This window comes from Astatotilapia calliptera, chromosome 23 (assembly GCF_964374335.1).
Source record: "Astatotilapia calliptera chromosome 23, fAstCal68.1, whole genome shotgun sequence".
In the NCBI taxonomy this organism is placed as follows: Eukaryota; Metazoa; Chordata; class Actinopteri; order Cichliformes; family Cichlidae; genus Astatotilapia; species Astatotilapia calliptera.
Genome location: NC_137443.1, coordinates 36,956,115 through 36,976,720, shown reverse-complemented (window position 1 = coordinate 36,976,720; position 20,606 = coordinate 36,956,115). Strand labels below are relative to the sequence as shown.

The 20,606-nt window shown below is 40.5% G+C and overlaps 1 protein-coding gene and 1 long non-coding RNA gene across 2 annotated transcripts in view; one reads left to right on the top strand and one right to left on the bottom strand.

Annotated features, from left to right (window-relative positions):
- The window catches only part of LOC113016129 (uncharacterized), a 27,271-nt gene extending 24,514 nt beyond the window's left edge, over positions 1 to 2,757 (bottom strand). Inside the window, exon 1 of the long non-coding RNA XR_003271195.2 lies at positions 74 to 2,757. This is a non-coding gene — a long non-coding RNA (uncharacterized LOC113016129). The remainder of the gene's footprint in view (positions 1 to 73) is intronic.
- slitrk6 (SLIT and NTRK-like family, member 6) overlaps positions 1 to 20,606 on the top strand; it is a 22,056-nt gene extending 1,450 nt beyond the window's left edge. The window contains exon 2 of the mRNA XM_026158701.2: positions 16,390 to 20,606. Coding sequence (XP_026014486.1) covers positions 16,405 to 18,942 — 2,538 coding nt within the window. The 5' untranslated portion in view covers positions 16,390 to 16,404 and the 3' untranslated portion in view covers positions 18,943 to 20,606. The remainder of the gene's footprint in view (positions 1 to 16,389) is intronic.

Sequence of the window (20,606 nt, the reverse complement as noted above, 5' to 3'; positions counted from 1 at the left end):
ACAGAGGGTGTAGATTGTCAGAAAGCACAGGCAGAAAACAGCTTTAAAGAAAAAAATAAATAAAAAATAGTACCTGGACTTGACAGGAACAGAGAAGGAGCTGTGAGTTTTCCTGAGGGGGCTCCATTACCTCGAGCACACCTGGCTGTCTGCCACACACAGTTACTGTATCCTACGGCGCTGTTCTCCCCTATGGAAATTCGGACTGGTGTGCCTGTGCTCTGCTTTGTATTACATACAAGGAAAAATATATTTAAAAAAAAAGACAAAACTTTGGAGTGAGTGGCTCATTTTTAAAAGAGCTCTGCGCGGTAACAGATTGAAGCTGCCTCACACTTCGCTCTTCCCTCCTGGCGTTCGGCCATCACTAATTATATCTGTGGCGTATGAATATTTATTAGTGTTAGTGGTCACAGGTGTCTTTTAATGGGCGCTGCGTCATAAATTCTGACAGAACCGAGCCAATCAGGAAGCAGAGCCAGCCAATTAATCTCGTTACGTTTCACACGGCGCTGTTATAGCGTGCATGTTCACACTCTAATCACAGGCAGTTCAATAGATCTGCACTGCATTTGTGCCTTACTTCTAATCAGCTTTCCCCCTTCAATTAGAGGAAGTGCAAGTTAATGGGGAAAGCACTGTCTGATTATCTTTAAGTTTGCTTAATTGAGTCTGGACCCCAATTTTTTGCTTGGATGAATAATGGTTAATAAGGTAATGCCCCAGTTATAGGGCCTGGATGGCATAACATTTGATTATTTATTTTTTTTAATCACAACTTTCCTGTCTGGCTCTCTAGTGTTAAGAGTTTTCTTTTGTTTTTCCCCCCTCCAGCTTTGTAGCTCCATTGCTATAATACCTAAATAAAATAAAAAAAGTCACCCAGGCACAGGGAATTATAGAGAGAGGGGAAACAAGAGCTGATGTTAATTGTGGATATCAGGTGGTGCAGTCGTGGTTAGTCCCCTACAACTGAACAAACTGTTTGCAGTGAAGGGGAAACACAAATATGTTTGAATAGGGTAGGTGTTGTCTGTAATGAGTTGAGTAGCCAAAAGGAAATTGGCCACAGGTGTGAGTGGTCTGCGGATTTCAGAGCCAGCTCTGGGTCGAGGGTAGAGCTTCTGGCCATGGTGAAACTATATTAGTGTGCTGTTTGTCAGATTGAGAAATCCTGCAGTTATGTATCAGAGAGCGGAGATGAAGTAGGCAGCGTGAGCCCACGTAATATTGAATCAGTCAAAAAAAAAAAAAAGGAAGAAAAAAAAAATGCTGGAACAAGGGGCAAGGGAGTTGAACTATCTCATGCCTGTTGAGTGGGTGGATGTCATAATTATCATTTCTCCAGGATTGTGGTGAAGGAGGGCCGCGGGCGCTGGCAGAATCTCTCACTGATATGTGGGTGTAGTGGTGGTGTCGACCCTGTAGGGGCAAGCCGCATCACTTCCAATCCAGAGGAGGAAAGGGACAAGTCCTGGCGTAATTGGTGCCTGGGAACACTGCAGGGGCGCTCGGGGAAAGTTGATAGACGGTCAGAGCGAGCGCAGAAACAAGGCAGCGCAGAAACACATACGCACTCTGAAGCCATGGACTGCTAGGGTGTTTGGGGGTGGGGCTCTAATGTGCTATCCCATGTCGGGCTGAAATGAAACAACCTCTAGCCTGACGCAACAAGTCAACTGTCTCGCATTCTCCGGCCCAAACTCCACCTCATTCTGTTTCAGCCCCCCAGGCTAAAAGCCGCCTGACTTTTAAGTAGTAGACGCACGCAACTGTTGGTGGGAGACCTTCAAGGGAAATGGGGAGAAAAGCCTGGGAGTAAACAAGGCTCTCTTTTCCTTCAGTGGAGAAAGGTTGCTGGCTTTTCGTGGTCGTGTGTCACAGCAGGAAGGTGTAAATTAGCAGGCAGGACTTGTCATAACACGATAAAAAAGTTCTTAAAATACTTTGTAATTGTAAGAGAAAGCAATCAGGAGCAGTTAAAGTGCATGTTTATGGTAGCACATTCCTGAGTAACCACAACATAACAAAGGAGTGACTGAGCACAAACACCTGTAAAATTCACTTCAGTTCAGTTTTATTTATATAGCTCCAAATCAAAGCAATAGTCACCTTTAAGGCGCTTTATATTGTAAGTTATTGTCACAGTCTGGCTGAGGCAGACTGTATGTGTTTGCAAGAGAGGACTCAAACGCAGACCAAAAACTGAACGTGACATGGATTTACAAAAAACAAGCCGTTTATTGAGGCTAGGAAACAAGGTACAAACAAAGAGCATAGGTGAAACTAAACAATAACCTAAACTGGGTGAACTAAAACTAAACATGAAAAAACCTTAAACATGGTGAACTGACATGGATACCTGAAGTTGTGACGTGCATGAGCAGGCGACCTGACAAGGAATGACTGAAGACACATGGACTAAATGCACACAGGAGGATAATGAGGGAAACGGAAACACATGGGGAAACAGCTGACACACATGAACATAAGGACATCACAAGAGGAGAGTAAAACTAAAAACATTGAACATAGGAACACAGGACCCCTTCAAAATAAAACAGGAACCATAATGAGACGCAGACATGACAACATGAACTTGACAACATGAGACTCTCAGACATGAAAGGGCAGGGGGGACGTCACAGGGGTTGAAAACACAAGGGGGAACTAATAAGCAAATGAACATAGGAAACCTAATGAGCTTAAACATACTATAAACATCAAAATGAACTAAAAGTCAAAACACTGGGTCATAAGACCAGTGACCAGTTGGGGCTGAGGGAAGGAAGAGAGGGATTTTCTTTCTTTTTTTTTTTAAGTGCTTCTTGCTACACATAGTAAACACATCTGGGTCTTATCTGGGATCTTTTTGGCACTGACAGCTCAGATGTTTGGGCCAGACATGGTATTAATGTGGGTTATAATTAGTGTAGTGTGGACCAGATGTGGCCCAAATGTTGTAACACATTTAATATAAGAATTGTTTAAGGTGGACCAGTGCAGTCAGTCAGCGCCAGATATGGGCAGTAAAAAAGTGCATACTTTGGCCACATTTTGGGGAAAACATTAATGTCTAGCAGGGATTAAATTATATTAGAGCATATTTTACGCTCTAAAATATGTTTATATATTTATGAGAACGGAGCTTGGTCCCTATAGATCTCTCGTAGTCTGGCTATTGAGTACTGCACATTTTCAACACACCTCAAAAACCTTTACAAGTTCAGCATTGTTCATTGTCTTGACACCAAACATTATCGCCAGCTGTTGAGCCTTTACCTATCCATCTTTATATTTTGCCAAGCACTTTATGAATATTGTAAAACCTTCTGCTGGAAAAGTAGCACATAGAATTTGATGGGCTGCTGCTAGCATTCTGATGAAATGCTCAGCGAGCAGATTATTTAGGACAATAACACCCCCCCCACCTTTGTTTGAAACGCAACACTCCCTTCTGTTGCAGCAGCGTCACGTGTGATGTGTACACATTTCTTGTGGCAGACGTGCAGCGTGTGCTGTGCTGCCTGTATATGCATTTAATCTGCAGTGTCTGTTGTGATTCCGGGAACTTCATTTGGCTCGGAGTAATCCATCTCAAAAACAAACAGGGAATTATGGGTGGCGTTGAGTCTTATATTTGACTTTGAAGCTTTTGTTCTGATAACAGGTTTTAGCAGGAGCTTAGAATGCTGTCCAGCTTCTTTAACTTCCCGCTGTGGCTCTCCCACTTAATTGGTCTTGAAAGGTCTTGTTTAGCTGGACGGCGCAGGTCAGCTCGAGTCTCTGCAGTTAAGTTGTCACACACTCAATTAACTGACAAAAAAAATGCACAGGCTGAAAGCAAGACACCTTGAACTTAATCTGCATTGAATTTGCTGTCTTATGTGTCCAGACAAGAATTATGTAAAAATATACCAGCTTTATCTTCCTTTTAAAAAGACATTACACCTTGGTGTTACTGATGCAGTCAAACAGACATAACATCTATCAATCTTCTCATCTAACCATCCACTCTTGCTCAATGGTGCCAGTCTGAAAATGTTTTTGACTATCGGTCCGTAAGCTCTGCCTCTGTCTGTGTGTACTGCTTAAGTCTGCTGCTGCATCTGATACTGGCAGCTCCAATGAGTCTTCTTATTTCCCTTGACCATAGACTGGATTTCCTTCAGGCAAATTTGCATCAGCCAAAGTGTCAGATAGGGTGGAGTTTTAGCTCTACTGGCTCTGCATCATAAAGCAAGTTATACTGATTCTAGTATGACACAGTAATGAATTATGGAGGCGCCTGGTGAATAAACAGGGAAAGGGCAGAGCAGAGGGAGAATCAGAATTGGTGGTGGGGGTGTGTGTGTGTATGATCCATCTCCATGTTTCCCAAACAGTAAAAGATAAATCTGTGACTTTGTGCTAATCCTATTACCTTCAACGTAGCTAAAAAAGCTGCGCCGCCATCTTTCCATTTCTCCCATGAACACACATGGGCTCAAAGTTTGCACCCATATGTGAAAATGTGCAGTCGCTTATGACAATCATAGTCTAGATCCTGTCAGGTAAATATAAAACACATACAGGCAACGTTTACATATGGCTTGTAGATTTTTCTTCCCTCTTTCTTTGCTTTTAGTAGGCGTCTTGATGAATTGTCACTTGATCACATACCATTCAGCTGTTACTAATGAACAGAGCCACTAACAGATGTGGTCATAAAAAACAGCTTATGACTTTATAATACTTTGTTCAGTTAGTAAACTCGTCATGGTTTTGCTGACGAACAATAAGCTAGAGTGTAGTACATAAGGCTGAATATCAAACTGATAAATCAGACTGATTACATCCTACCAAGTGTTGGATAATGTCTTGTTATTTGATACTAAATTTTAGTATATTTGAAGTAAATCTCATCAGTGTTAAAGAGCCAATCAGCAGACAGCATACTAGTGCGAAGATCTAATGATCTCAGTGACTGGCTGTCTAACGTGTAGCAGAGTTATACAGAGAAAATCTATGTTACAAGTACTTATTTGTAAGCTGTGTTTTAAAAAAATAGTTTCATATCTTCTCCGAGTAACTAAAGTCTAATTACCAAATGTGAAGAAACAACTGCTTTGATTCTACATCCAAAAAATGTTTGTTTTGTCCTGATAGGATATCCACTGAAGTTGAACTTGGGCCAGTCTGCACTGTTGTGCAATAAACATTTGCACAATATTTTAACCGGGCAAGTCATTATGAATACATTCATATTTATGGTGGTGGTCAAAAACTGGGAGGTAGCTAAAAAAGTTATATAAAGGTTAAGAACCAAGAGACATCTGAAAACACATACTGATAAACCACTACCCCAGGGGTGGGCAATTCCAGGCGCACATGCATCGATTGTTTTTTTTTTTTGAAAGGCTTACATCAGATAGCAGGTGGAGAAATTTGTACAAAAATTATTAGATTTGATGCCAATATCATAAAACTGCAATGCATGCATTAAAGAAAAGGCAACTACCAAGGCCGACTGTATGACAGATTTGATGAAACTCTTGAAATAATGGAGCAAAATAAGAGAGCAGGAAGCTGCTCTGTGTTTGACTGTAAGAACAATTAATCAGCCAGGACCGGATTTTCGAAAATCATTTCACATTTCCCAGAAATAGCCACATGCCCAATTTGAGGACGACTGTTAACTAATTGTAACATTACTGCAATGCGTGTGGTGACCCCCTTTAATTCCTGGCTTTTGTGCATTTTTAAATATTTGCATGAATATGTTGTAAAACAGCTCTGAGTTGGATCTCAAACATAAATGCGTAAATGGGTATGTTTTTATGTTCTGAAACTGCTTCTATGTGTAAAATGGTAAAATAACTTTCTTAATGGAGCTTTTCTATCCTAACGATCAATTTTAACAGTGAGGAAAACATATTGTTTAATCCTTGCTTTAAAAATAATCGAAGACTCTAGTTTTTGAATGATACCAGTCATAATTGCACAGTTAGGATATCCAGCGTGATCACAGTACATGACAATCCATCATGTCATATGAAAAATGTACTTACAGCTCGATTGTGTTTGACAATCACTTTATGTATTTGTAGTTTTTTTGGAAGGAAGTTTCTATAAATTCAAATTGAAAGTTTCAAAATAGACCAGTATTGGTATATTGCAGATATCTAACTAGAATGCATATGAAAATATAAAAATCGTTTTTTGTTGCGAGTTAGTATTTTTAGAGATTTAATATAATTTAAGTTTCTATTTTCAGATTTTCAGGTTGTCTATAAACTTGCCTGCATTTTTGTAGACCACAGAAACCAAGCTGTGATTAACTGACATGACAGAATGTTCTAGGTGGTGCCCTTTCTTTTGTTTATTCTCAGTAGCCAGGCCTGTCTACCTATAATATGTGACTCCTTTGAGAATGAAGTTTTTGTTTTTTTCCAAGTGGCTGATCTACACCTATTTATGGAGCGAATCATAAGACCGTCATTACCATTACCCTGTGGCCCTTTTTTTTATGGAGGGCATGCTTTAAAATCGACATTAGAAACAACTGAAAGGCTGAAAGGACTAAGGATGGTTACACTGGAGATAGAAAGATATGAAACACTCACTGAATATTCTCAAAGAGCTATCTCATAATGATATAACACAACAATCTCTATTAAAACTGTTTTCTACTTTATTTAGAGTATTGGCTTTGCTTTCAGTTGCCTGACTTTCCAGGTAGCACTGAAACTAGATTGAGCATAGTGAACAAATGTATCTACACTTTGCCAGTCCTGCTGGTGAGTCACTCCTGAATAGAAAGTGTCCTTTTTTTTTTTTTTTTTTTTAAAGCGACAGTAAGGTATACAGAAACATACATCTGTTTGGTGCAGATGGGTCTTTTTACAAAACATACCTTGATCCTACTATACAGTGGTGTAACTCGCCTGCTCATTTCAGGAGAACTAATTACTGCGCATTAGTTAAACAGACCATTGGAAATGCAGGCCTTCTAAATCAAGCTTGCCAGGGGAGCTGAGCCACCCCCTCTTCCCTCCCTATCCCACACTGCCTTTGTGTTTCTATTATTAGTTCTATCATGCATATGTTCTCTATCAGAAATTAAGGCCCACCAGCAGAGAGCAGAAAGTGAGGAAGCTATGCAGTTACACAAGGTAGTGAGTAAGCAAAACTGTGGCGTTAACTGTGTCAGTTAATGGCCATAAAGATGTATTAGGTCTCTATGCATGATGAAGTTCAGTATCTGCTTATGACTTACCATAGGGATGAGCTCCCAGCTGTTAGAACTACTGAACAACATGAGAAAAGCAGAGAGCCAATCGAATTTCTTTCTTTTCATTTTTTTTTTTCATCGGGACACTGATGATGTTTCTAAAGATGCAATCCTTGTAGCAGCCAGCAGAGCGTGTGCTATCAGCCTCGCTCCCCTGATCACCAAGGCTGTGTGCTTCCAACACAGCTAAAAGGATCTTTGTTGGCCTGTTTGAAAGCACAATACTTCCACTAAAACCTCCACCATGCTGAAACAAAGGGCCAGAAAGTTCAGTCAGTGTTAATATATATATTTTATAAAATAGATGTATATAGACCGTTAACAGGTGGATGCACTTTAGTTAACTAAAACTAAAACTAGGAGCTAAAAAAACGTTTTGAACTTTTATTTTTTAAATTAAAATCTAAATCAGTCATACCTACTGCACTTACAAAACTAAAATCCAACTAAATATGTACAGCTGAAATGTCTTTAACATTGGTTTACTGGATTTGTTTTTATGCATGTTTGATTCAAATTTGAATAAATGCAATACAGTCACTTTCACTTGCGCTGGCACACGGAAAGTTTTGATAAACGTTTCAGCACAAGCACCGCAAGCAAAATGAAGCAATAGATCAACAATTCCGTTGGGAAACACATGATATCGCTCCATTCACAGGGACTTGACAGGCAAGAGCTCTGAAACCTGATCCTTGTACATGTGAATCCTCATTAACCATATGCAGAACAATACAATACATGTCAGATGTTGGCTCATATGTTTGAATAAAAGTTGTTTTGTAGAATCCTGATTCTAAACCTGCTTGGATTTCAGTCTCACGGTGCTGGTACAGATTATATTTACATTATTGCTGCGGGTGGTGAACAGGTGGATTAAACTGTCAGAGAACTTCAGACTTCAGTGAATTAAACTCTACTCTTTCAACCACCCTGTTGTCAGGATCCATTAATCATCGCAGCTGCAGGTAGCCTAGCAATGAGGAGGACTAAGGTCATAAAATGCTAAGAACCGAGGTGACTAATGCTTTTAAGAGCAAGTGAAAAGCCAATAATATTGTGAGATATCCACAAGACATCTCCATGATATGTCCAAAACACTAATTTGGAGTGACTTTTATCACTCTTGAGCGAGCTAAGAGAATGGCTCTATCCATCGGGGTGCCACTAGGGATAACAAGTCTTTCATGCTACATCAGGTTGCCTCCTGCAACAGAAGAAGGAATTATGCCTTATGGGCTATTTGTGGCTCTAGCGTGCTTTACTTTGACAGTGACGAGGACAGAACACGACTATGACTGTGTTCATATTATCTAAAAATAATGTTCGGAACTGTCAACCGGATGGTGTGCATTCATACTTAGTACAGTGCAAATCCAGGTCCTTGTTTTGTTGTCATATACTGTATCTATAGTGTGTGTGTCTTTGTCAGTCCACTAGAAACTATGACAAATGTACAGATGGTAAATAAGTGGTGCTGCAGTGTGCTGTCAGGGGCGTAAAGAGTGCAAAAATCAATGGCAAGCAAGGGCACACGAGCTGTTCAGTAAGGATGGCATGCTTAGTATGAACCCTGGCTTTGCAAAGGAATGCCCAATACAGTTGTCATTTTAAAGTTTGTCACAGTTAAGCTGTGATAAAGCCACATTCAGTCCATTCATACTGAAATGCTGTCAGCAGTGAGATGTCTTTGTCAGAATCCATAGCAGTGTGGATTTTTGGTGACTTTTGCAAAGGGACATGCTCCAAGTTTATCAGCAAAGGTCTGCTCAGCTGCATCGCTTTCTCACACTACTTATGTGATACATTAGATTACCAAGTAATGAATTCTGGACTCATCTGCCTGTTCGAAAGTGACTTGTCCTACAGAAATGTTGATAAGAATAAAACTTGATTGCGTTGTTTCTAGGGCTGCGTGATTATGGCAACCATATCATTTAGCTCAATTATTGAAATCTTGATGATTTAACACATTGGTCACCTGATCAAACATGCTGCATGTATTAAACTTTAAAGTTGGAGCAAATTTCATATAAGGAGAGGAATTTTTTAATTTTTTAGGTTCAGTGAGAGTGACGCATGGTTGTCCTCTATGGAGTTAGACGTACACTAGCGGGTGTTATTGACCCTAAACCCAGTTTCGCAAGGGCAGCCAGACGTCCTGGCTTACAGCCTCCATTAGAGGATGTCTATGGGGGAAACAAGGGGCTGTTGTGTGCTTCAGGGGACCTGTATAGTAGCTATGGGGAAACAATGGAGAACTAAGACCAACAAATAACTGGCACCTCTGCCGAGCGCCACTGAAAGTGGACTGAGAGACCAGCAAAGTGTTTGAGGCAAAGGCAGCTGCAGGCAGACATCAGTGATCATTCCACAGGCTTTTTAAAACTTCCTTTACACTGATTAGAAAGATTACTTAGGGTCAAGATAAAAATGCTCCTGTGTAAAACAAAGGGATACGCTTCATTGATAACACACACAAAAGTGAGTTTCATATTGAAAATGCATGCAAAAAGTTTTTGGATATACTTATCTTTGGTTATTTAAAGTCATTTGGCTGCTTACATCATCTCAGATATCATGCGTGCACTTGTCTGAATGGACACACTAATGAACATATAAAAAGACAACATTTATTTACAGCAGTGCTGTAAAAGTCTGCGTGGAAGATAAGCATTTGTGTATTCATGGCTTTCTGTGTGAGAGTGCTCGCACAGTCACATAGAAGAGGCCTTGTCACTCTGACATATTATACCCACGGGGGGCAGTGGACTCACTGTGGGTGTTCCGTGATATTATGGAGTGTTTCACTGCACTGGAACAATACAATTTATAACCGGTCCAGCAGAAGCATTAACAGGGTGTTTATTGGTTTTATAAATGGACAAAGCCTCCTGTGTATGTTCCAGCGATGGTAAAGAACCCGGCCTATGATTAATATTCCATCAACAGACTTTTTCCTCACTTTCTCTCTGATGTCTTACTCTCCTTCGCTCCATGCTGCTTTTCCTTTTTTCTTTTTTTTTCACTCATCTGATTCGATTTTGGGTGATGAGTTGGCTTCGCTCGCATGCATGAGGAGCGATCTCATAGGGCTTCAGTAGATCTCTAATTGAATTGTCTGAACAGCACGAGATGAACATTTGAATGTGTAAAAAAAAAAAAAGAGAGAGTGCAGCAGCAGACTGGCACTGGAAGAATGTTTCATCTCCTGCGCCCATCACACCGACTTCCATGCAACATTGATTGCTTGAAAAATGGATCAGTTAAGAGGAGTCTGTTTGAAATCCAGTAGGAAGAGAGCATCAAACTACTGCCGTTCTCTATCTGCTCTCTGCAGTGTTATCATGCAGCACGCGATAACATCTGTTAATAGTCTTTTTTTTTCCATTTCATATTATCCTACAAGCCATTAGGGTCACAAAGGTGAGCGCCTTGGGTCCCATGACTTCCACCAGACTCCTGAGCAATCAAATGTATATAAATAATAAAAAGGGAAATGCTGCAGTTATTATTCAGCACTAGATTTGGGAGATGTTGTCTGAATATTATCGCTGTCTAAACAATGTAAATTTAATAGGTTTGACGAATGAGATTTTTGTGTCTCATTTTGGTTTGTCACATTATCTTTAATTGCTAAACACGAGTACATAGTCACATTTCTCAATGTTCTGCATAGAAATGCTTGAAAATGATTATTGCTTAACTCCCAGTGATGTCTAACTGTATAAATGTGGAAGTTGTTCACAGCTTAGAAGTTTTGCCAGTGTTTGATTTTACATTAATATCTTCTTTTCGTATATGGAATCTGTGAGTATGTCTTTTCAAATACAGACTTTAAAAAGTTGATTCAAATATTTTCTTTCATTCTTGTTGCTTTTTGCAATAAGAATTCAGAAGCGAAAGACTGATTTCTAAAATAAATGCCATGCCTTTCCACATGGACGTGGGGGGGGGCAAGCAGCTGGAAAGGTCTAAGGGCAATTCCACCACTCAGAGAAAATTTTGGCTTTGAAAGCTTAAATTTGGTGGCCTATAGCCAATTCTGATACCTCTCTTCCATCACTTTACCTCCTCTTTTAATGAGTTTGCTTAGCCATCTGTAAAGATAAATTATTGCAGAGACCATTAAATGATAAATGTCTATTGATTCTTAATCTACGTTTTTATTTATTTAGTGACCGCTTGACTGCAGTGTTTTGAAGACATGCCAACGTGATGTTAATTAGAAACATAAACAGATATATCCATGATTAATCCTTAGCAGGAAATTACATTGACCTGGCAGGTTCAACACAGATATGACACCACATATCCCAAATAGCAAAACAATAACTATTCCTAATAAAGTTCTCCTGTATAAATACATAAAACAGCCAATAAAGGGTGCAGTCCCTTTGGCTGATTTCAGCTTCAAGAGCAGTCTTCTGTCCACCACCTGCTGGACTCTCAAATTCACGCCAATCCATAAAGTCCTTAATTCTTCCTCAGTTTCCCTCCTCCTCACCTCATTTGAGCAAGAATCATAAGAGGTGAAATCATAGAAACCGAGCCAAAGATTATTAAGATCACGCTAAGTAAAACTTAGACTGCAGAACACCAGAATGATGTGTTATATTTGGGATTTTATAAACTGCATTCAACTATTACAAAGTTTAAAACTACAACACATTATTCAAATCTATTTGCTTTGTGGATTGTTGGTTGGACAAAAGGGAAATAATAATCTGACATTTTCAATTCTGTACGACATACCGGATAGATGACAGGAACATAAATGCAGAATAGTCTACAGTTTAAAAGACATCATCACTGTTTGAGAGCCATTTTCATCCTTTGTGTATCTAAACAGTAGCTCAGTGAGTGATCTATAATGAGCAACTTGTCTTTCTCAAAGAGTGGTTGGTCTCCTTATTGTTGTACTCCTGTCCAGTCAGATTCAGAGCGCCAGATTTCCCTCGAGGCAAGAACATTCAACTAATTATTCCTGTGCATTCTGCCTGATGTTGTGGTGATTCCCTGTAGAAATGAGTAAGGGAGGGGATCACGAGATTATTAGTGCATTCAGGACCAGATTTACTAAGCAGGTCAAATTAACAGGAGACTGTAATCTGAGAACAACAGGAGTTTAAAGGTCTGCTGTTGATCTGCTAACACAGAAACAGACAGTGTATTTTAGTAATATCCAATTCAGAAACTTGTGTAGGGTCACGGACGAGAAGAACAGATGAGGGTGTGAGGAATTGGCTAACGATGCAGGTGCGGTTTGTTACCTGCAATCTGCAATATGTTATTAGCATGGGTTTGAAAGCATTTGTTTCTCTCAGTAATCAGCATGGCAGGGAAGAAGTGAAGAAGAAGCTGTTTTCTGTGGTAGAATCAGAGGTGTTATTGGAGGAATGTAATATCCATCCAGCCATCTTTTCTTTCTCCCCTTCAGGATCTCCCACATGCAACCTGCTCACTAAAGGGACACTTGTAACAGCATTGAGGTGCATACATTAGCAAGAAAGCTTGCTTCATGGAGGAAATTTTTAAAATGACCTGAGGAGAAACGTTTGTGGACTACTACGGTTGTCTCACCTGTATGCCGCTTGGGTTTGGTATATCAAAAATTTCCACTTGTGGCTAACCACTGTTGAGCAGTTGCACTTTTACTATAATTAAAACAACAGAAATCACTCAGTCGCAAAAAAATACCATCAGTTAAAAACTTGACATCGAATATCTGTGTTCGTTAGACTACGTTTTTCTGCTTGGTGGGTTGATGGGGTTTTTTTCACCTCCCTCCCCCAAACGTTGTAAACTTGTCTTTATTAAGCACTGCAGGAATTATAGGTGTTGCAAATTTTCTGTGCCTTTTTATTGAATTGTTTTTCTTTTTCCAAAGCAATGTAAGAATACCATTCCTTGGCATTCAATATATCGCTTTTCCTTTCATTCCCCCCAAAAAAATGAACACATCTTTTCACCGGCACACTTTGTGTTCTGGCCTGCTCACGGTTGCAAGTGTTACAGTAAAGTGTAAAATGCTGCAGCTGAGGACATGCTCAACTACTGTAATAACATTACATTATGTGCTTTAATTTAAATACTTCCCAGGCCAGATTTTGCAGTCTGAAACAGAAACTTGTCTAAATAGATATGCTGTAAAGCTAGCCAAAGAAAAAACTGTCCACACATTTCCTTTTACTACAGCTTCCTTTTTGGCGCTTTGTGCACTTATGAGAGTTGAAGCTGGTGCCATCTGAGTTAGGTAAGAGTTCAGTGACATTACCAGTAATGTATTACTTTGGTAATGTAACGAGTGTCTTAGGGTTTTTATATTTCTTAGAGTTCTCGCTATTCAGTGTTTCCCGGGTCCATGGAGTGAGGAGTGTAAAGTCTCTTATCGGTTATTGCAGGTATGTGGAGAATGACCTTGGGGTATATGCCTGAACCTCAAAGATGTTGAAGATGGAGTTGTCTTGGTTTTCATCAATACTGTTGACTTTGCCCTGTGGCACCAAAAATGCATGGAGGCATGGTGAGGGAGGCAAAAAGTTGAAAGAAGGAAAGAAGAGGCACGGAGAGGGTTGGGGAATAACTTCAGAGATGTTTTAGCTTCATGGAGCTGATATCTTCTCTCTGTTGTCTCCCTGGTTTAGGTGTGTGTTGTGTGAGGATTGCTTGACTTGGTAAACAGAACAATTGTTATATTTATAGTCAGACTGTAGTAAGCATTTAAAATCTGAACGTCTGATGTGTTTCAGAACAGTAATTAAGCTAATTGGTACATGAATGCCTGCTGGTCCCTTGGTCTGTATCTCTAGGCTATATAGAAAATGTAATTTTCTAAAACTTTACAATTAGAGGACAAAAAAAAAAATTGAGCATCCAAACTGACACATCAAAAACTTCACATTTTTTTAAAGTCTTTTTGTTGTTTTCCCCAAAACAGTAGAGTGGTTTTTGATGATGAATTCACAGGGTGTATCTCTAGTCTGCACACCAAAAAAGATATTTTTTTCTATTACTGCTTTAGGGCACAGGCAACTGCAAACACCCCCAGAAAATATGCCCCACATGTCTCTGACTTTGCGTAAAGGGGAGATATTTCCTCAGCTTTGTAAAGAGAGACAGTTGAGTATTATTTCGATAGATATCTTGAGTCATAGCTTTCACTCTCTGACAAACACAGGCTGGATTGGCTTGCCCCGTCTTGCCAGAATGAAGCTTTCCAGTTACTAATCGCATTCGTTAACAAGAACGGCTGTCATCTCTCACGTCTTTCCTCTTTGAAGAATCCCATTCGTTAACAGTGAATATCTAGATGATTCTTGATCTAGGGAAGATGTCTACACTTCTGCACCAGTCCCCCAAGAGTGATTTAGCCTTTGATCCATCGGGATTTTAGTCGACTTAATGTAATAGATTTCAATGTGGTGCGCAGGCTGCTCATCATTAAAATCAGATTTCAGCTTTTCCCTTGTCATTCAACATAAATCCTACTCACAGTTTGATTTGGTTTTCAGTGGACCGAGCTGCCCCTCCACACGCTTCGGTTTATTGCTTTAATATAGTTTGTAAAATAATACAGTCAAGAGTATTTGAAAGAATTCAGATGTATGAATACAGGGTTGGCTCAGATTTAATTCTCTTTGAGTCCAGCCTCATGTGAGTTAGCTGGTTTTGCAATAAAACGGGGTCATTTATTTCACGTTCTAAATGTAGAATGCTTGTTCTAAATGTTGCTTTGACATGGATTGAAGTGACTTCTGCATTTGCATGACTCACACTACGTCTTTGTTCAGACGAGCCTGCATATAAAGGGCAGAGAAATCAGTCAAATGAGTCTCTCTCTCTCTCGCTCTGCCTCTTTTTTTTTTTTTAAATAATGTACCATTATCCCACTGAGTCACTGGGAAGAGTTGCTGCCTGATCTCAGTCCTCACCCTGTGGAATTTATTTACTCATCGGTAAAATGCAGTGCCCCGGGAGGGAGTCTTAATTCTGAAGTGTTTTATTGGATGAATAGGCGTGCCATTAGCTAGAGATGATGCTACATATACTGAGTAAAGGCAACATAGGTGTAAACATTCAGAAAGAAGAGAATACTTCTTAGAGTTTTCACAGTTGCTAAGACATCTCCACCCCTTTTTGTAAAACTGTTAACGACACCTTACTAAACCTCTGACAATGCTGGCGAAACCAGTCGCATCAAAACAGCTTTGTCAGAGCTCAAAAACCACACAGTGTTTTCAGATCACACACACACTCACAGCCTGCGAAAAATAAGCCCACTGCTGTGCATTCATTACACACTAAAGTGAAAGAAAAAATGATGAGAACATGAAGCTCCAAGATTTTTTTTCCAGTAAAAATAAAGTGTGTGAAGCTGCTTCCAATTCCACTAAAATAACAAAATATGTACCTTTGCTGTGCAGTAGATGTTGGATTTTGTGATGGCCACGGATGATCAACAGAGATCTGGTTGTCCTGTTTGCCTCACAAGTTTGCATGAAATTCATTCATGTATTGTATATCTCATAAGAAATTAATACGATATAATTTACTCACAAAGATGGTCTCTTTCGTATTGCAGCATAGTCATACGTTAAAAAGTCAATAAATCAAGAGAATATTCGTAAATAAATCAGAGTGTGCAAGTATAAATCTAAATATAGGTAAAGCATGCTGACTATAAGAGGGAGTGGGAAATTGTATTAAAACGAATGAGCGTTTCATATAAATTGAACACAATGTGTAGAGAATACTGGACACTGTTAGCATTGTTTTCTAGTCTTATATATTTTTCATGCAATTAAGGCTGTGCAAGGACAGTTCTACACTACATAAAGGCTTTGACCCAAGAACTGTGTTACTCGTCATGCATATGATGCACTCATAAATATAATTTTACACTTTTACACATACATAACATAAACTTGCTGTTGTAACATATGAAACTTAAATGACATTTGGATCACTGACAATGAGACTGAATATAATTTTAATGCTACGTGTAAGTGGCACAGTTATTTAGGACATCGTGTTTGAGTTTGACCTTCTGCAACATAGTTGCTTAACACTTTTCTTTTTCCTCCCCACCCCTTCTGCCCATCCTTTCTTCACAGATTTCTCAGGCCGAAATGCTGCCTTGTGTCATTTTCATCGGCTTGTTTCTCGCTGCGGTCCAATCCCAAGATATCCATCCCTCAGAGGCATCATCCTCCATTAGTGAGTCTTGTGACTCCTTGTGCTCTTGCGAGAGAAAAGACGGCATCTTTCATCTTAACTGCGAGCAGAGAAACATCAGCAAAATCTCCCAAATCAAAGTCCCAGCAGGTGTGCCCTTCCACCTGAACCTTTACAAGAATGACTTGGTTGAGCTCCGTGCTGAGGAAATGGAAGGGCTTAAGAGTGCCCTTTCACTGCACATCGGGGGTAATAGTATACAAGAGCTGGAGCCAGGGGTCTTTAGCACTTTCGGTTCGCTGAAAAAACTCCATATAAATAGCAATTTCCTCGTCACACTGAAAGAGGACACTTTTCAAGGCCTGGTGAATTTGGAATTTCTCCAAGCTGACACAAATTTCATACGGGTCATCGAGCCAGGGGCCTTCAACAAACTGATCCGCCTCAAGGTCCTCATCCTCAATGACAATTCCATCGAGTTTTTACCCAGCAACATTTTCCGATTTGTACCACTCACCCACCTGGACCTGCGTGGCAACAAGCTCCAGACACTGCCCTATGTCGGCTTTTTGGAGCATATTGGGCGCATAATGGAACTCCTCCTAGAAGACAATGACTGGGTCTGTAACTGTGACATTTTACATTTAAAAATCTGGATGGAGAACATGAGAGCCCAATCATCAATCAGCGATGTGATCTGCACCACACCACATGACCTCAAGGGGTCCATTCTGGCAAAGGTGAAGCGGGACATCCTCTGTCCATCCCACGCCAATATTCCCTTGGAGGAGCCGTCAAAGTCACTGGATATGGTTGTTACTCCCTCATCCAAAGTAGCTCAGATTCCCAAGTTGGTCAATGCCAAGGATGACGGCAGAATCCCGACACCATCTCACATTCCCAGCAGTCCTTGTGTGGAGCATTGTTCTTGTCACAATCACCCCGTGGCTGGGTTTTTGATGCATTGTCAAGACCGAGGAATTCAAAAGGTGTCAGATATCGGAATACTTAAGGAAAGCCCAACTAAGCTCGTTATGACGGGAAATATGATTCAGAAACTTCTGAAGTACGACTTTGTAACATATGATAGTTTAGAATTGCTCAACTTGGCAAACAACAGAATCGATTACATTGATAATGAAACTTTCCTCAGCTTAAGCAGCTTGAAAAAGCTCTACTTAAACGGCAACAGAATTGAAAAGCTTTTCTCTACCATGTTTGTAGGACTTCACAACCTTGAATACCTATATCTGGAATACAACCTCATCAAAGAGATTGCACCAGGCACATTTAATCCCCTGCCAAACCTGAAGCTGCTGTCATTAAATAACAACCTGCTCAGCTCTCTTCCAGCGCAGATATTTCGCAACGTGCCTCTCGCCAAATTAAACCTGAGAAAAAACCTGCTTATGCACCTGCCAGTGAGCAACGTGCTCGATCAACTCGACTCGCTGGAGCAGATTTATTTAGAGGACAACCCCTGGGACTGCAGCTGTGACTTGCTCAGCCTCAAACAATGGGTAGAGAAACTGAGAAAGGACACAGTGGTGGGCTCCATTTTGTGTCACATGCCAAAGAAAGTGATGCAGACCGACCTGAGAAGCCTTCATCATGAGGTGCTTTGTCCCGGTTTAGGGACCTACCACCCATTGCCCTCAAATGAAGAGAGTGTGACAGCCACCCTGGGGCCCAACAGCGATGAGAGGAGTCTCCTCATCTCACTCACAGACACTATCCCACTGTCTGTGCTCATTTTAAGCCTTCTTGTTTTTGTCCTCATGGTCATATTCTGCTCGGCTGGGCTGGTGGTGTTCGTCGTGCATCGGCGGCGGCGGAGGGCGAAGAAAAAAGCAGCAGAGGAGCAGCCGCGAGAAAACACCAGCAGTAGCTCCCCCATTCACTTGCATTACAGCATGTATGGGCAGAAAACCACTCACCACACTCTGACACAGAGGACGGGGTCCACCACTCTGTACGAGGACAGGTCGCACAGTCCCATCGTGCAGATCTGCCGCAACCCCACCTACTGCTCTCAGCACAAGGAGCACGACGCCGATATGGATTATAACCTCGACGAGCCCAGCTCCAAGCATCACCTCTGCCGGAGCATCATGGAGAAGGAGAACACGTCGCCCCTCACGGGAAACCCCAGCTCAAAGTTCAGATCCATGCCCGGAGAGTGCCCCGCGGAGTTTGTCACTCTCAGCAACCCCAACTCCTTGTACAGGAACATTCTGGAGAGGGAGAAGGAGCTGCAGCAGCTGGGAATAACAGAATACCTGAGAAAAAATATGCCTCAGCTTCAGCCTGCTGTAGACATGCAGGTCCCAGGGCACCAGGAGGAGGTGAAACTAATGGAGACAATTATGTACTCAAGACCGCACAAGGTCATGCTTGAGCAAACAAAAAACGAGTACTTTGAACTCAAAGCTAACCTGCATACTGAACCAGACTATTTGGAAGTTCTGGAGCATCAAACTGCATTTAACTGAGCTTATGAAGTTATAATAAATATATATACATAAAATGTTTGATCTAAGTGCCTTGTCCTTTTTGCCCTCTTGTACTTGCCACAGTGTAAAATATAAATATAGATATATGATGGGCACATCTCTTAAATTGTAGCACAGAATGTAATTGGTTGATTCTTTTGTTATGTTTCATCTGTTGACAGCCATGTTATGTAGCTGGTAAAAGGTGTCATTATTTATGGCCAAATATAACTTAACCGCTTAATCTCCACAGGACCACTGAGACGTCATTTGAAATATAACATCATCTTCAAAGATTCAGTTTGCTGTGGCCAAAACAAAACCCGAACCTAACGCGAGATGAGCGTGTGCTGTCTAGGGTTGAGTTCAGGATTAGGGTTAAGGGGAACACACCATTCACACACAGACTGTTAGATGAAAACTACAGAGCTTCATTTAAACAGCATCAGCTTCTGCTTTATGAAAATACCCTAAACCCCAACCCTAATACGAACCCTGTTGGATGTTTAAGAGGTTAAAACTCACAGTCTGTTGAACAGACCTGTGTTGAAACCAACTTTTTTTGTTTTTTTTAAATGATTAATTACATCTCTGCTGTGTTACTGCAGCCAAATGAATCGATCCACATAGCACCCTCCCCATCCCCCTCACGCTCCAACATCCCGACGGAATAAAGCAGATGTTTGGGAAGAAGTGAGTGAATTTCAATCATCACTTGACCCAGAAATGCTGTTTAATCAGTTTACCCTGACTCTGGGTATGACCTGATTACATCCTCTGTCAACATAAGCCAGCTGGATTGCCGCAACCAGAATGCTCATTGTGCCGAAGAGTCAGCAAATTGCCAACATGTACATAAAAATATATATATATATATAAAAAAAAAAATACAGGGATAGGAGTGCAGTTTGAAAGCTATCCTTCTGTCAGTTAATTGACACGACATAGGAACTTTATTTATTTTTGTACAAGCTACGTCTTTATTTCTTGAGTCAGTAAGTAGAGCACTTCAAGTAAAGTATATACACCACTGTAATGTTGTAAAAATGCATTGCACTAATCAAATGCCATAAGATGGTGCATGACAATCAGAGTCCTGCTGAAATTTGTTTTGTTGTTTTTTTTTAAGCTTTTGATGAAAAAGCCACTAATGTGGAATATCATTGATCTGTGTGTGTCTGAGTGTCTGTGTGTGAGACGTGTGCCACTATTTTCTGTCTGACAACAGCATTTGGGAACATTGTTCGTTCCTCGTGCTGACATTTATTAACTTCCTGGAACATAACATTGCCCGAAAGCGAGCGAAGGTCCAGTTTTCCACAGACAGCCTGATAGAAAACAGACTCCAGCCGACTTCTCTCTGTTTCCCAGCTCACATTATAAACAGCTGACGAGTTGGCGAGTGACATGTGCAATGTAGACATTGTCGTTATTCTGCATTTATACTGTTTGCTCTTCATACTCTTGGAAACTCAACATTTGGAACGGTTCATGTAAGCACACACTCTGTAGCTTTTCTACTTAACTAGAGTTAATTATTTATTCTGTATATTTTGTATATACTTATGTTCCATTATATCTATTGTTTTTTTGTGTGCCTTCAGTGCTGTACAGAGTATAAACAGAACTTGTAATTGAAAGAGGAAATAAAGAATTGCAGTATA